A 19,042-nucleotide genomic window follows, 5' to 3' on the forward strand; every position below is an offset into this window, starting at 1 on the left:
TACTATCGATTTATCTCTATATATTTTTAAACGTCGTATACACGAGTATATTTGTACATTATTTATTATTATATGTCTAAAAAAAACGATAAAAGTATCTACTGTTGAAAAATAATAGCAATAGGAAAAGGTTTTTATGTTTTTATTGTTTTATGATTTTTATTATGATCGTGATCAGAGTATAGCTATTCCATGTTTACTAAACTTTACATATTTAGAAAAAGTATGTATGTAACTTGATACGCGAGTTGGAAGTCACGTTCTTTTGTTGTAGGACAGAATGTAATACAGTGAACGTTTTCAAAATTTTACATCATGTCATGCTCCTAATTTTGTATCACTAAAATAATATTTTTCAACCCTCAAAAATCCCACATAATTATTCAGTACTAATCCTGAAGTAATTCAATTAATGAAATAGATATCGCTCAAAAAAGTAGTTAACAGTAATTAAAAAACATCAATTAATATCCGGGTCGAAAAATTCGATCGGTTTTAAATAAAATAAAAATTTTAAGTTATCCCGAGTCGAAATATTAGACGTAAGTTGAACGTTCTTAACGTTTCAAACGTAAATTGAACGTTCTTAACGTTTTAAACGTAAAGTGAACGTTTTTAACGTTTTGAAAGTAAATTGAACGACTGTTCTGTATTTTGGTTCATAAAAAATTGGTAATTTCATGAGTTATGATTTTAGTTTAATGATAACATTAATTAATTTATTTCCATATTTGTAATCACAATTTTCATAACCTTGATATCATAATATATGAACAGGTATAAATATATAGTGTTATAGGTAGAAGTATGAAACTGAAAAAAATTTTTTTTTAAAATACGAATTTTTTATTTAAGAGCCAGAAAGGCAGACGACAAAATTTTACGGAATTGACGTGATTATAATCGAAGAGTACAAAATCGATGAAAAAAATTTTTTGGTATGCTTATGTTTTCTTATTGTATGTCTAAATAGGTTTTAGTTACGTTTTCGATTTATGATACTCCAATCTACGTTTTGAGTAGGTTGAAAGCTGTCAAATTGAGTTTTTAATGTCCAAAACGTTCAGTTTACGTTCAAAATGTTAAAAACGTTCAAAACGTTGCAAACGTTCAATTTACGTTTAAAACGTTACGAACGTTCAATTTACGTCTAATATTTCGACTCGGGTATTTCTATTCAATTTTACTTTTTATTTTTATTTAATTAACATGGGAAATTCAATCGAATTTTGCCCGTACTATTCCTTATTTAGACTATTTTCAGACTCGTTTTCAATAATTTTTAGTCTAATTTTGGTCGCCTGTAGATCAAAATCATACTTTTTTCTAAAAATATTTTGCCTTGTTTTATTTTTAATCAGACCAAAATTAGACTTTTTCTGCGCATTATTGTTTTTTTTAGTTCGTTTTTGATTGTCTTTAGATCAAAAAGAGCTCAGAATTGTCATAAAAATTTCAAAATAGATCAACTAGTTCAAATACTGACTAATTAGTCCAAATGCAGTCCAGTTACACTAAAATCAGATCAAATTGTACGACCAGGGCTACTATATGCAGGAAAAACAATTTATTTACGTTGGCACCCATCATGGTCCATTGAAATTAATTGGAAAGTAGATTTTATAAACTAATGTTCGTTTGAATATCAATAACTTCAATCTACTGGTGATTTCTTGAACTTTATTAAACATTTTGAAAAAGATTAAAAACGTTTTAAGAAAAATCAAAAAATTTGATTGTGACGTTCAATGATTTTCGAAAAATCGCGAAAGAAAATTAAAAAATTGCTTATTTGTTGATTATTTTTTTACTTTTTACTACAACATGATTGGACTCTACTCGAGATCCAAAGAGCTCAAAAAAATCCATTGTTCGTGAGAATAAATTCGAGCTAGAAGGAGCACAGATAAGAACGTTCTCGAACTCTGTCAAGTTTTGTGGCTGACCTGTGTAAGATCAACTAATTTCTAGATTTTTTTTTAAATTGTAACAAAACTATTAGATTTATGGGAAAACTTCAGAGAAGTTTTTTTCTAGATCGCTAGAATTACCATAAATTACTTCATTTACTACACGAAGAGAAATGTCATGCCGTTATTACTATGCTCGGCAGAAAGTTATGTAAATATTACTTTGCCGTACAGTATTTAATCCACGATAATGAAAACAACGTTCATTACTAGGCTCGTAAAGTAATATCAACTATACTTTTTAAATCACATAGAAATATGTACTTGAAATTTCTCTCCGTGTATTATGATGTCATTCTTATAGTCTTAATTATAATTACTGCAAGTTGTTACATTGGTTTTGAAGTTACTATCATCCAAACATTCAAATAGAGACGTAATTCCCTACTTTTATTGAACATTTCAAAGAGTACGAATCAAAATTGAAAAAACTAAAGCTATTAATTTCGTTAAATGGATTTTTAAGATGAAAAAGTGGTAGAATGAACATGTGACTTCAATTTGGAGAGCTCGAAAACAAAGACGAATTTATAATTGTGTTAACAGAGTTAACCGATACTCAATTTCATTGGTATGAACAAAAGTTTTTTGAGCTTTTCATTCTTAAAACACATGAGCAATTATTAAAATATTTTCTTGGAAACGGCTTTTCCCTACTAGTACACAGTTGACAATTTTGTGTTCTTGTGTATAAAAATTCAATGGTAAAATATTTTGTGTCAATTCCCTGCTTAAAAAATCCGAAAGATTCTTATAGCTGTATGTATAATAGGGTGTCCCAAAAAAACCAACTATTTTTTTTTTTCGAGTCTCTTATAAAAATTGGTTGGTTTAGATGTTTTAAGAAGCCTTTCCAAAAATCAGCTCGGTAAAAAATTTAGAAGAGGTCACTTACGAATTTTGAAAATATAAAAAATGATCGAAATTCGGACTTTTGTGTTCTTAATTTCTTTTTTCTCGTGGCAGTTATAGTTTATGTTTATGAAATCATAACTACGCTGAAAATTTTAGCCCAATATTAAAATATTTAACCGTCGCTCAAGACTTTTGAACGTTTCCAAGTACTGTCTCTTGGACGTTTTCGAGCGACCCTTAGATATTAATAGTAAAGCTTCTCAATTTTTTCACCATCAATTTGTATCATAATGAATAAAAATATAACCTGAGAAATAGAAATAATAAGTTATTATAAGTATGATTTTACAGATATAAAATATTGCTGCCACGAGGAAGAAAAAATTTAGAAACAAAAAATCCGAATTTCAATAATTTTTGATATTTTCAAAATTCGTGAGCGACCTTTTGTAAATTTTTTATCGAGCTGATTTTTGGAGAGGCTTCTTAAAACATCTTAAACCAACAAATTTTCATAAGAGTCTCCAAAAAAAATTGGTCTGTCAGTTGACCCTGCGGGCCAGCCCCAAAACTTCCCGCTGTTTTCGAGCTCAAGAATCTCGAAAACATTATTGTGAATACATTTTCGAGCTCTTCGAGCTTAAAAATACGTTTGTATGCTGTTGTTTTCGAAAAAAAACGTTTTTTACCATTTTTTCTCCAACGATATCTCTCAAACGAATAAACCGATTGAGGCGGTTGAGGTGGCAATCGATGCGTTTTATCAAGTTCTAAAGCTGATCAAATTTTGAAATTGATTTATCGAGTCGATATTGAGATATTTCAAAAAAACCAACAAAAAAAATTTTTTTTAATTCTTTCGACAACGGTTTCTCTTGAACGAATGAAGCGATTTTGATGGTTGAGGTGACATTCGACGCGGCTTATAAAGCTCTAGAGCCCAGTCTATTTTGGAATCAATCCATCGAACACATTAAAAGTTATCCAAAAAAAACATTTTTGAAAAAACTTTATTTTTGGAATATCTCTGAACGAGCCCTACCGATCAAGCTTAATTTTCTAACAGCTTCAAGGTATTGACAAGCCGCGTCGAATGACACCTTAAAGTTCAAAATCGGTTCATCCGTTCAAAAGATACAGGTATTTACATACGTACGGACGTACATACATGCATACATACACTCGGACATCATCTTGAAATTAGTCAGAATAGCTTCCTAGGACCTCAAAACGTCGACATCTGATGAAAATTCGATTTTCGTAAATCGGACCGAAACCAATAACTTCCCGAATTTTTGAAAATTTACAATTTTCTTAGCGGGAAGTTAAAAAAAATAGTCGGTTGTTTTGGGTCACCCTAATGTATAAGGCCCTATATTTAACTAGAGCACTTCTCATAGAACTCATTCATTCTTATAAAATTTCTATAGGAATTTATGAAAATCTATTGGATTCTATGATATTTTCTAAACAGGGTTATTTGACACCACACTGAAAAAAATAATCGCTAGCTGCTAGCGATTTTTTTCTTTAGCAGGTAGCGATTAAAAATCGTTAGCTGCAAGCGATTATTTACTTAGTTATTTGTTCCTTGTATAATAGTATTTGTTTTATTTTCGAGTTATACTGATGCTTAACTTTTTTTTATACAAGGAACCAATAAGTAAGTCTTAGCGAAAAAATCGCTTCCAGCAAGCGATTTTTAATCGCTACCTGCTAAAGGAAAAATCGCTTGCAGCTAACGATTAAAAATCGCTAACTGCTAAAGAAAAAAATCGCTAGCAGCTAGCGATTATTTTTTTCGGTGCATCAAGTGTAAATTTAACTAAAGTTGAATGTGTTATCTGATCTCACCAAGTTTTAAACCTGTATTATTGTTTGACACAAGTATAATGTGTTAAATTAACACAAAAAATTGAGTGGACCGTTTATTGGGACATGTGATTTGTGATCAATTTAACACAAATTTTCCATCTGTGTATCTTTTACTCGGCGATCGCTCAGTTTTTTGCGTGTGTGCGCAGTCAGCTTATAAGTTAGTTGACGTTTGTCATTTATCTACGTACATACTTGATTAACTTATGAAAGTACTGCCGAAACAATCTCCTTGAGGAACTGGAGTGGAGGTACGATTTCGAGATGAGCGAAAAAAAATAGATGGGAAGTAACTTATAACCAGGTTGTACTGTACTATAATTCTATATACGGCCGCTGTTAATTGTGTCTACGATCAAAACCTTGCCAAATTAAAATAAAATAATTGGGTCATATTTCGATCCACACACTGCAAGTCACCAAATTGAACAAGTGTTAAATTTTAAAGCATTGCAGTAACTTTTCCTCACATTAAAGTGTTTTCGTTTTTCCATAAGCGTCCATGTGAAATATAGCTTAATGAGTGTATAAACGATTGCCATACTTTATAACGCAGAGTATAACACTTTCAGTGCAATCTAATATCTAACATGTGCCAAAATTTAGTGGACGCATACAATTTATTCTCTTATGAATATGAATAATCTTCCATGGTTAAAAAACAAAAGATAATAATTATTCAGAACAGAATAATCCCATCGCACTGAAAGTAATAATTTATCATTCATAATCTCGATAAAACTATGCATTCAGGAACATGGATGACAACTGAATCAAAAATGCCTAGAGGCTAAAAACAGCATAGATTTGTCTAAATTTAGCAGTGAATCGAATGGCGTCATGAATACTTACACTGCCAGAGAAATTAAATTAGATTAGATAATTAAGCTCACTATTGAAAATTGTTTAACAAAATATAATAATGGACAAAATCACATATATGATTATTATTTGAATTATATTCATATTTAAAATAAGAATATTAGCTCTGAGATTCAGAATATAAATTCAAGAGAACTAAAATGATTGATTGGTTCACTTTTTGTAATGTCAGGGTATAAGTCGAATGGTAACTGAATATACAGTTGATAATATAACAAAGTACCAAATAATGATTTAGTTATATTTGAATTAGTATTGAATATTAGTTTTTTAAACTAGTGAACTCATATTTTCCTAAAATTGTAAATTGTACATAATTTCGACAATTAAAAATTTAATTACTAACAGCAATGAAAATTGAATCTTAGAAAAGAGATCCATTTGTACGAAACAATAAAACAGGTAATACATAAGGGTGCTAAATAAACTTTTTGATCTGGTGAATTACCGCCAATAGCGCGGAAAATAATAGAATCAGCGTTGCCCGAGAGACCTACTTTGCAACTTTGTATTTCTGTTTTTATCTAATCGAAATAACCAAGTGAGTCAAGTGTAACATATTCTACGTATTTCCATTTCAAAGGCACCTTATAGATAGGTACGTTGCGACAGTCATTAGCCCTGGCAACTGATGCTATTAGTGTTGCTAAACTCAGTCTCGACACTTCAGCTCGCTTTTACTTGGATCCTCGCGTCATATCACTTAAGATATAAGTTGTAAGGTTTAGTTATCACGATCATAATTTAATCATCACTTGAATCTATTAAATGTTGAAACAAATATTTGCTTAAATTGTAAACAATTTTATAGCCATAAAAAAAGTAATAAGCTATTGACAAACATTTAATGTAACTTCTGTTTATCGGAAATTAGTTGTTTAAAAAAACTAGTAGATTCTAAAAATAATATTCTCATATCTGATTCGTAATTTTTGAAAATATGTCCGAAATTTGAAATTTTTCTCGCTAATGTTTCTCGTAAATGAAAATGGGAAAATTCACAACAACGCATTTTTTTTTAGGAAATTTTTGTTACTATCCCGAGTCGAAATATTAGACGTAAATTGAACGTTCTTAACGTTTTGAAAGTAAATTGAACGATTGTTTAGTATTTTGGTTCATAAAAAATTGGTAATTTCATGAGTTATGATTTTAGTTTAATGGTAACATTAATTAATTTATTTTAATATTTGTAATTACAATTTTCATAACCTTGATATCATAATATATAAACAGGTATAAATATATAGTGTTAAAGATAGAAGTATGAAACTGAAAAAAATTTTTTTTCAAAATACGAATTTTTTATTTAAGAGCCAGAGAGATGGACGACAAAATTTTACGGAATTGACGTGATTATAATCCAGGAGTACAAAATCGATGAAAAAAATTTTTCGGTATGCTTATGTTTTCTTATTGTAATCTAAATAGGTTTTAGTTACGTTTTCGATTTATGATACTCCAATCTACGTTTTGAATAAGTTGAAAGCTGTTAAATTGAGTTTTTAATGTCCAAAATGTTCAATTTACGTTCAAAAGGTTCAATTTACGTCTATTATTTCGACTCGGGTAATTTTGGAATCTAAAAAAATTCAGTCCAATGGCCTTATGGCGTTACCCAGATCAAAAATAAAATTTGATTTAGACCTGGTTTAAAAGTCGAAATTTAGAGCTGTTTACCACAAGAAGAACTCGACTTTTCTACGGAAATATGAAATACATTGAGTTTTCGCTTTGGTTTAGACTTAACTGGCTTACTTAGTCACGATGTAAGACGGAAAAGTCGAAATCAAGTCAAAATTGACTTGGTTTAGACTTATTCGACTTAAATTATAGGACGAAGAACTTAAAACTACAGTCGAATAAAGGCGAATAAGTTGAAACTACCCTTATTAAGAAAAATGATTTGATCCCTGCTAAGTGTATATCTATATATTAGTCAATTCGAATTGTTTTAAATCATTCCAAATTGTTTCGAATCATTTCAAATCATTTTTCTTAATCAGGGTAAGATGAAAGAAGTTCTAAAAATTGACAAAAATTTAATTTGATTCAAAAAAGACGAGGTCTTATCGGAAAATCATCGGCAGATCGATAACTTCAAAGAAAATAAGGTGAAGCATGCCTGAATCAAGTTTTATTTTTGACCCGCGTATACTCTCTAAACATGAATTAGTAAAAATGAGTGAACATTCACTTATTTCACTTATTCATCTTTAGAGAGTATAAGATAGTAAAAAAACGCCGCAAGTACACGGAGAAAATGAGTCTCGAAAACATACTAATATTTGGTATACTTTAGTAAAAAATACTAATGTAAATCAACAAATGCATTACTTTTATTATTTATTACCAAATGTAAAGTAAAAATTATAAAATGATAATTAGCACTGTCGATTTTCGAAATTGATATATTATTATTTCGAGTACTGTTTCAAAAGTTTACCCACGAATATTTCCGAACTCAATAGTTTGATCAAATTTAAAGTTTTTTTGAAATGCTACAATATCTTTATTTAAAAATAGAAAAAGTCTTTCTTTTTTCTATGGCTACTTCAAGGTTACATGTTTTTATATAAGCGGATAAATTTATATGCTGCTACTCAATGAGTAGATATTATTGTAAAAAATGACAGGTTTTAATGTGGACAGCAGCCGTGGGGATATTCTGTCCAAGAGAACAAAAACGCGAGACGCGTCTATATGCGCGCACGTCAGATTTGCTCCAGTAAATGTGCATACAAGTTTAAATCGACTTGTTCTACTCCTCATTCCACTCACTTTCTTTTTCTCAATATATTCCAATCATTTCAATCCTATGCATTCTTCCAACTAATTCGTAAAAAACAAGATTATTTTTTATAATTTTCAAATAAATATGAAAGTAGTTTCATTAAGGTCATAATTAAATTATTACACAGAACAAATTGTTAGTAAAATTTACCCTATAATTTAGAATAAGCCTGGGCCAAAAACAAAATGAATACGGAAAAAATAAAAACTGATTCCTGTTGTTTTATTTTCTACTCTTCTTTATTTAAAAACTACTCAAAATTGGGTTTTTTTATTCCATAATTGAACACTATTTAGAAACGGAAAAGTAATTATTCACCCTGGCCCAGTTTTACTCACAATTAACCAGTAAAATTTATTATATAATCCTCCTCGTGTTGAAGTTTTATTATAAATAATTTTCTCACTCAAATAAAGAGTTTCGACTGTGTTCTGCTCGCATATTGAGGTTTTTTCACATACGGTCATGCGTAATTATTCACAGTTTTTTTATTATAAGGTAAAAGACCTAATACCCGATCAGGGAACTAGTACTCGATCACTCCATATATTTGTATATCTTTATTTAGTAAAATTTAGTAAATATAGATAGACAAATACAAGAGCGGGTTTCAATTTACGTTCAAAACGTTAAAAACGTTCAATTTACGTTTAAAACGTTGAAAACGTTCAATTTACGTTTAAAACGTTAAGAACGTTCAATTTACGTTTAAAACGTTAAGAACGTTTAATTTACGTCTAATATTTCGACTCGGGTAGTTCCCTGACCGGGTACTGGGTCTCTTACCTTATTAATGTTTTACTATCACGGAAAAAAAATTTTAGTTGCTACAACAGCATATGTAGTTGAGGTAACTACAAGTTGGAGTAAAGAAATGCCAACTTCAACTTGGAGTAATCTCAGCCACACATGCAGTAACGCTAACTACTATCATCAATATTTACTACAATATTTAGTTGTCAGTACTATTTATGTAGTATCTTTTACCACATATAAGGTAAGAGACCCAGTACTCGATCAGGGAACTACACGGCAAAAATGAACTATATAAATTGAGAACGAAGAATAATATAATGATAAAGTGATCAGTAAATACTATCATTCTAAATAGTAATTTTTTCATTTATGATTAAAACATGAATAATTGCAGTATAAGTATGAAAATTTATTGTCTGTGCAAGAAAAATTACTATTTGAACTTTAAAAATCGTAACTGATACTTAGAAAATTGACGACACGTATTATAAAATTTATTATTTGTAGTGTTAAAATTCCCCATATTGTCACCCGGGTTCCGGGTTATAATTTCAAACACTAATTTTAAAATTTTAATTTTTTCCGTGTTATACCCGATCACTCCATGTATTTCTATACTTATGTTTACTGAATTTTACTAATTATAGATATACAAATACATGGAGTGATCGAGTACTAGTTCCCTGATCGGGTACCATGTCGTATATCTTAGTAAAAAGAAATGATTTCTTAAATAGTAAGAAATCTTTTTGAATGTTAAAAGCCCTTCTATCCTTCTATTTGAAATTAAAAATCTCAGTTGTGAAAATTTCTCTCAGTTGTCACAACAATCATATAACTCACTTTATTTATTCGAGAGATAAAATATTTACACGCATCACTCACACACGCGTGCGTGCTCGCGCGCGCAACGCACATGCTCAGACAATCTTAAAAATAGTCAGAAATTTATTCTGAAACTTCGAAACGTCGATATCCACGAAAACTAACACTTGGACAGTAAAATTAAAATCAATACCTTCTGATGAACCTCACTCCGAAGGGGAGTTTTGGAAATCATTAATTATAAAAAAAATAATTAATGTTACATAGTAAAGTTGGGTCTTTTATGTTCAGACTATTATATTGAGTACGGAAATAACTACGAGCTCCCTTTCCATATATTTATGAGAAATAATTTTTAAAAATATAAGCAGATAATAATGAAAACTTTCACGTTAACGAAGGTAAAGAAATTAGATTCTTTATTTTCCCTTCCATCAGTAATATAATTTCACTGGGTCACAAACTGTCATATGACTTACATATATTATAACCATACCACGAAAAATTTTATATTATACCGAAATATTATGTACCTGAAGATCGAAACGTTTTTCACGCAACGAAAATAAAAAAAATTTATGTAATTTGACTTTAAGGGGTAGTTTGGGGGCTCTGCAATTTTCGGCTGACGTGCGAAACATTTCAAAAATCTAAATCCAGAAGATTTTTTACTTTTCATTTCGTTTTTTTATTTTTGTTCCGTGAAAAAAGTTCCGATCTTCGGGTACATGAGATATCAAAGATTCCCATCAAAACTATATAACATTTTTATAACTATTGAACAATTTAATGTTCTCACTATGTATTATATAACATTATAATTTAATGAGTTTCTACACTGTAAAAAATTTGCAGAGTGAACGCAAATCAACCCGAGTCGAAAAACAAATTCTAGTTTAGTTCTCAAAAGCCTCAATTCCTTTGATGTTTTATTTGCCGGCCAGAAAGTAACTCTACTTTAGTACTAATAATCCTCAATGAGAACTATGAGGTCTAAATGCGAATAATTTATCAATTTTAAAATATAAGTAAGACCTAAAAATCTTCAACGAATGAAAAGTTATGTTTCGGACTTTCAAAAATTTTATATAGAAAAGGGAGGGGAGAGAATACGTCGAATGAGACTTTTGAGGTTTAAATGTGGATAAAATTATTCCTGTATGTTTTGAGTATTTTGAGGCTCTAACCCGAATTATGTTATTCCAGTTTAGTCCTCAAAGTGGTTAAATTGGTGGTAACTACTACTTTGAAGACTAAATTAGGATAACTTTCTATACTGTTGTCAATCTTAAAATTCTAAATGATTCTCAAAAATCTCCTTGAGAACTTTAAGACTTAAATCCGAATTTGATTTTTGACTCGGGAAATCCGGAGTGAATGCGGAGTGGGTGATTGGGTATTTATTCAATTCCCTTGGAGTGAAATTCACTCCAAAGGGAAGTTAATTTAAAAATTTAAACTCCAAATCGTAGTGAGTGGGAATTTAAATAAAATCCGCGTTTCCGAAATCACTTCGCTCAAAAAATTCCTATTCACTTCGCGTGCGGATTTATTTTTTTTTAAGCTTCGGAACTCCAAGTTATTGAGTGAATTCGGATTAAAATAAAATCCGAATTCACTCCCGATTTTTTTCAATGTATGTTACCTCGTAATTGATAAACTATATTTGTCATTAGTAAAATTTACATTAAATTTATTGGTATCGGCTAATAAAATTTTGAACTGGAACACAACATTGATAAAAGAAAGTGAAAAAGCAACAGAAATAAATTTGTTTATCTCCAGCAAGTTTTTACTAAATACCATAAATCAAATCAACGTATTTTTAAATTTGCTATTAATTTATGAAATCCGTAGACTATACGTAAATGTATTTTTATTGACACACATTTATTGTGTGGTCATTAAAAGAGTAGATTATTTGATTATGCTTTAAAGAATTAATATAAATATCTAGACTCATGTCAATCATTCGAAGGGACTGAGGACAACAGAATTATGTTTTCTAGAAGCCAAAGTTACTCGACATGTAACCCAGTTACTAAACAAATACATTGTTATCTCAATTCTGCCGTCTATTTCCTCGGATTTTACTGAGCATAAAAACGTTTTTCGTTTCAACTTCAATACGAAAGCTACAAAAGAAAATAGTCTGACAATTTAGCTTTCGCAAAACTTTCTCTTTTTACTATTCCATGTTTTATTATAACTTTTTTTTATAAGCCTTATTTCTGTCCTCTTAGAAAATCCAACTAGATTCACCCTCTTGCTAAGTAAATTGAAAACTCAAAGTATCTCTTATAAACAAGACTCAAGAAAAAAAGTGATTCTTTTATATCAGAGGGAGAGGGAATAAAAAATTATTGTTCAAGCAACGGCGCACTGTAGTGCGTAGAAAAATCCACCCCTATTTCATAGCAAGAGCTTGTCTAACCTTCTCTCTTTATGTTTTTCCTGTCGTAACGAAAAGAGAAAGAGAATGAAAAAAAAGCCAGTAAAAGTGGGTCAACCAAATAAATTGCGCTAACTATTTTTCAACGGAAAATATACACGATGAGAAAAAAAAGTTTCGTTTACTTCATTAAAATATTTTAAAAAAATATATTTTTCAAGTGTTTATATAAACATAATAATTGCAACTGGAGAATCATTACAAAAAATTTTAAAAAAATCAATAATTTACCGCGTAATGTAAAAAAAAAAAAAATTTTCATAATATTAAATTAAAAAATACTAGGGTAATACTACTTTCTAACATATTTTACTAAATTTAAAAATATACAGAGTCCTAGTTGTGCTATTTTTTAATAATGCCAGAAAAACGCGTCAAGAAATTTCAATAAAAATAAAGGAATAAAGAATAATATTCTTTAGATTAAATTTAAAAAAACGGCAGTTGACCTATTTCTATAAGGAATATAATAATCAAAAGTATTAAAAATTTTTTTAATAACTTAACTCATACCCGAAGTGTCTGCTGATAATCTGACAATGTTACGCGCAAGAGAGCTCTATTGTGTAAGCAAAATAGCGTGGATTTGAATATTAAAAGGTAGATCAATCACTATTCAGCTAAATTTATTTTAAAATAAATTAGATAAAAATATATGTTGAATAAAGTATCAGATTAATAAAAATAAAAATATATTCTGCTTTGTATTACAATGAAAAAATTGGGAGTGATCATGGATTTTTTAAAAATCCGAATTCACTCCGTCACTGGGAATTCCGGAATTTTAGAAAACAGCTTTACGCATACGGAGTCAATAGGGAGTTGGTTTTTTCAGCGATTTCGGAGTGGTCTGGATTTTAATTATATACGCATTCACTCTTTCGTAGTTTTAATATTAAATAAATTCCCTTTAGGAATGAATTTCACTCCGAACCGGAATTTTAAGATTAAAATAAATTCCCTTTAAGAGGAAATTTCACTCCGATTCAGAGTTTTAATATTAAAATAAATTTCTTTTAGGAGTGAATTTCACTCTGAATCGGAGATTTAATATTAAACTAAATTCTCTTTAGAGTGAATTTCACTCCGAACCGGAATTTCAATATTAAAATAAATTCCCTTTAGGAATGAATTTCACTCCAAACTGAAGTTTCAATATTAAAATAAATTCCCTTTTAGAGAGAATTTCACTCCGATTCAGAGTTTTAGTATTAAAATAAAATTTTTTAGGAGTGAATTTCACTCTGAACCGGAGTTTCAATATTAAACTGAATTTCCTTTACAGTGAATTTCACTCCGAACTGAAGTTTCAATATTAAAATAAATTCCCTTTAAGAGGAAATTTCACTCCGATTCAGAGTTCTAATATTAAAATAAATTTCTTTTAGGAGTGAATTTCACTCTGAACCGGAGTTTTGATATTAAACTGAATTCCCTTCAGAGTGAATTTCACTCCGAACCGGAATTTCAATATTAAAATAAATTTCTTTTAAGAGTCAGTTCTATTGCGAACCGGAGTTTCGTTATTAAAATAAATTCTCTTTCCGAGTCAATTTTACTGCGAACCGTAATTTTAATATTAAAATAAATTTCCGTTTGAGAAAATTTCACTCCGAACCGGAATTTCAATTATAAAATAAATTCCCTATAGGAGTGAATTTCACTCTGAATCAGAGTTACAATATTGAAATAAATTCCCGTTAGAATGAATTTCACTCCGAACCGAAATTTTAATATCAAAATAAACTTCCCTTCGGAGTGAATTTTACTCCAAAGGGATTAAATAAATACGCAGTCATTCACTCTGTATTTACTCCGCATTTACTCCAGATTTAATCCGCGTTCACTCCGCAATTTTTTTACAGTGTATTGATTTTTTATAATTAATATACTTCATCAATTACACAATTTTCGACAATTATTAAGTCAATACTTCTTAAAATGAAAATCAAAGTATTTTACAATTTAAAAAATTTAATTCTTCGACAAATCATTTCTCTGTGATATTGACATTTTCCTAACATTTTTTTTTTTATTAAATTGAATTGAATATCACGAAAATACAATAATGTATATAAGTATTCCAAACTAAATAAATATATTAAAGTGTACGACTCTACATATACACAATATATACACCTACTCAGTGCGACGTTGCACGATTGCCACGAAAAACAATATTTGATTGTTGTGTGTTCTTACACAAAAATTCAAAACTTGTAGCATAACTAATGCCGGCATTCTGTGTATGCGCGGTAGAACTTTTTACAGGGATTACTACGATAGTACTACATGATACGATAGAACTAGTTTTTTGTTCGGAATTCGCAAAATTGAATTGAGAAACTGAAAACAAAATTTTTTTGTTTTCATAGTAAAACAATAAATAAAACGTTTTCTATAAAAAAAAAAAAATAACTAATAATAATAACAAAAAGTACAACTTTTTCTATGTATTGTAAATAATTTTATAGCTGGGTCTCACCCAGCGAATTCTCGAATTTTGAATTTCTATTAATTTACTAATTGATCATGACAGCGATTTTTTTATGATTCTGAAGTCAGCAGACAATTCAAAATTTTCGGATTTTTTTTTTCAACAAATCAATTACAAAAAAATAAAAACTAAAAATATGCACATGCAGAAAATTTAATAAACTACAGGTGCAATTTTTTCAAATTTTTTTTTTTTCAAATTTACCGTCTAAAAGAAAATCCAAAAATTATTAGGCGTCTGCTAGCTTTAGTATCGTATTTTTTTTAGCTTCTGGAAAAATGCATAAGACGAATTCCTTCTGACGATTTTCGTCATTCGAATCCCATAAATATTTAAAACGTAATTAAAAATCCGGAAACCGGAAATTCATTTCCTGCTGACTCTTAAGAGGCCAATAAAATTTCTAATAAGATTTTAGTCCAACCCTAACCCACAGAACTTTGAATTTGCAATAAAATACGACGAATGAGCACTAGGACTATAACGTTGACGTTAATTTCTCGTCCCATAGTTCCTGTGGGACCCGAGAGAATTTCCACACTGGATATTTCTCTTCCATAATGAATAGAACATGCCAGTAAAATTGAGAAAGCCGAAATGGGATATAACGAGTATTCCACTGACTCTTAAGCACTCATTCAATTGTCAAGCTTCCAGACTAAATGTCATTACATCCCAACGGAATTGATGTAATTATACACAACTAATGCATCGTCCATTTACTTCACTCAATCAAAAAATACCCTGATAAATTTTTTTATTAATTAAATTTCACTAACGAAAGAAAAAAAATTGATCATAGCAATGATCTGGAAGTTAACAGACAATCCAAAATTTTTGGATTTTTTTTTCACCAAATGAATTACACAAAAAAAAAAAACTAAAAATATGCACATGTAGAGAATTGAAAAAACTCTAAGTGGAATTTTTTAGAATATTTTTTTTTTTAATAATTTATTTTTTTTTTTTAAATCAAAAAGGTATCAGACGACGGCTAACTTCTGTAATGAATGATACTGAAGTTAGCAGACGTCTGACAGTTTTTGAATTTTTTTAAAAACGATTAACTATAAAAAAAAAATATTTTGAATAATTGCGCGTATAGTTTATTAAATTTTCTACATGTGTATTTTTTTAGTTTTTTTTTTTTTTTGTAATTTATTTTGTCGAAAAAAAAATTCAAAAATTTGTTACCGTCTGCTAACTTCAGGATCGTCTGTAATGATTGTGAATGCAGCAGACATTTATCAGTTTTTATAATTTTAAAATAAATCAACAAAATGTGAATAGACTGAAAATAAAAAAATTCACATTTGCAAAATTTAAAAATCGGTATGCGCATTTTTTCTTATTTTTATCTATTTAATTGTTTGATTCATTTATTAATATTTCAAAATCTGTCACATTAACGCTTGTCTTCAGAATCATATCATAGCAACTGTACAAAATAATAAGAATATATATATATATATATAAACTTACCAAGATTCGACCGGTGGTAGTTTGTCCAGAAATAAGTTCACCAGCCCAATCTTTAGCCTCTGTCATAAAGGTACCTTCGAACTCCTTGCTCTGGCGAGCAGCCTTCTGTTCTTTTTGCTTTGGGTCATTTGGAGCGAATTCCGGCTCCTTGCGACACCAAAGGAAGGCAAATGCTCGCCAGAGCAAGACGATCAACAGCCCGGCGAGAAATGTGAAGATGCTTGATAATATAAAGCACCACCATTTCCGTACCAGGAGGCATTCGTCTACCGGAGGCCGCTCGGTCGTCTCGTCGCACGTCATTCCAGCAGATCTCTGCCCCCGGGTCACACATTCACCGGCCCCTATCACCAGCCACTCTTATTATTATACGTTTGATACGATGATGCTTCATAATTTATTCCAGGTAGGTTAAATTATAACTACCACTGTTACCACACTACCACGACAATTACCGTACCTATGGGTGGACTGTCTTATTATATCTATTACTATTATTTCAAGGTTTTTTGTTAAGGCCTCAATAATTATTTATCGAGGTAAATGTCATGTAACTATCAAATAACGTCATCAGTGATGATACTGATGATAATAATGATATCAAAAGGCATAACCAGCGCCGCGTTTTACCCTGGTGCGGTGACCCGGAAGTTGACGAATGCGCGAAGACAATCACGACGACGAGTACGTCCACGTCGTGACTGTTGCGTGCACCACTTTACTCAACCAATAATTATATAAATAATAATAATAATAATTTATAACTCAATAGTAAAACACGTACAAAATCCTTTTATAACGCGAATCTCGTTATAAACGGGATTCTCTATCGCACTATCTATTATTATATTATTTATTTTTTATTTTAGAAACTAGATCATAGACCACCCGCGGATACATGTCGTGATAACTGAGAGCCTATACTGATGGCCTTCACGCGTGGACAAAGGAGGTCGCAAACGTGGATAGTAGGATCTGAGAGAAAAAACCTTACACTGGTCACCACCACCAACAGAACCAGCACAACCACCACCACCATCAACATCAGCACCACTACAACTCTACCACCACTTTTATTTAAGCACTAATAGCAAAGCACGACTGACACACTGCTGACATACACCACTGACGTACACCCTCGTCGACGGTGGTGCCGTTTTCTCCCACTACTTTAGCACGGCAACAAGGGTTTATTGTGGACGAGTATCAAGTAATCGTGTACCCAATGTGTGCGCTATCCTAAACCCAAAAGCGAACCTTTAACACTTTTTTCAAGTACACAGACGAATTACTGACGATTTTAAGGCAGACTAATTCACGATTTCGACTACTGTTCAATTTCGTTTTGCAACAAAAAAATAAACAAAAAAAAATTGAAAAAGTCTAATTTACGAAACTTTTTATTATTTATTAAGCTTTTTATTTTACTCAGCCGCTTTGTATCACGTTGACTTGACTCGTCGCCAGCACGCCATAACCGTCACCGACTACGACGACGACGACGATCAAGTGATTCCCTCGAACGACGACGATGACGATGACTACGACTACTATGACGAAAAGAAAATAGTACCACTACACGACTAACACACTCTGCGGCAATCAATACGTAACAATGCACCGGGACCAATAAGCATTGAGCTTTTCCTGACGTAGACTCCTCGGTGTCCTTGTCTTTCCAAAGCGCCCTCTTGTAAAAGCCCAAACGTAATTCCCACCACCAATACACGTTCAGTTCCACGCTGAGCAAACTCATTACCCATTTGCCCACCACGATTTTAATAACTACACCATCTACTGTCTACGCGTCGGCGCATCGCCAAAAACTATTACACGAGAACGTCTCCCGCGAGATAACTAATGATCGGAATGTTCGGAATTAAATTTTATTCTCTAACCCAACTAACGATTTATAATTTGGATACTCAGAGAATACTCGAATCAATAGGAGTTTAGAAATAGTCGCGGTAGGAAAAGAGTTTCGTCTATTCCCGATACTATAATTGGACACATTTTTTTTTATCACGTTTTTTAAAGTCACAATTTTAAATTTATAATCGTGGAAAAAAAAATTTCACCAAAAAAAGGTCTCTGCGCATTACAACTGATGACTAGAGTGAGTTTTCATGTCATTTTATACAAACTAAAGATAAATAACTGAGTTTGAGACAAACAAAAATAATTTATACAAAGCGCAGACTCCGACTGTTGTCATCTGGGTTACATCTTGAGCTTATAGATATCACAGTGTCTTCAACAAAAATAACATTGATTAATTAATGTTTTTACTGTTACTACATTTTAACATTTTCTGACAGAATTATTTTTTTTTTTGTTACTCTTGTACATTTGCCGGCTTGCGTACATAAGAAAAATGTAACGTGAAAATAACAATGAGCTAAATAAAAAAATTTCATGCCATCAGGTTAGCAGGCAATGAATACTTCCTGGGAATACATAAAATTTGAATGGGCATTTGGGCATGCGCAAAAAATTTAAAAATTACTAACGCATGCGTACATCGATAGAGACATTGGGGCCAAGCACAAATAAAAGCTTTTTAAAGGAGTTCACGATGTTAAATGCCCAGTTCGCGCAGTTCACCGACAGAAATGGCCGACTTTGACCATTTATATTTAAAATTAATTAAAAAT

The 19,042-nt window shown here is 30.7% G+C and overlaps 1 protein-coding gene across 1 annotated transcript in view; it reads right to left on the reverse strand.

The window, feature by feature from the left end:
- LOC130665736 (calcium-activated potassium channel slowpoke) overlaps window positions 1-18,516 on the reverse strand; it is a 138,574-nt gene extending 120,058 nt beyond the window's left edge. Inside the window, 1 exon segment of the mRNA XM_057466282.1 lies at window positions 16,389-18,516. Coding sequence (XP_057322265.1) covers window positions 16,389-16,691 — 303 coding nt within the window. The 5' untranslated portion in view covers window positions 16,692-18,516.
- Window positions 18,517-19,042: the final 526 nt, after the last annotated feature.

This window comes from Microplitis mediator, chromosome 3 (genome assembly GCF_029852145.1).
Source record: "Microplitis mediator isolate UGA2020A chromosome 3, iyMicMedi2.1, whole genome shotgun sequence".
In the NCBI taxonomy this organism is placed as follows: domain Eukaryota; kingdom Metazoa; phylum Arthropoda; class Insecta; order Hymenoptera; family Braconidae; genus Microplitis; species Microplitis mediator.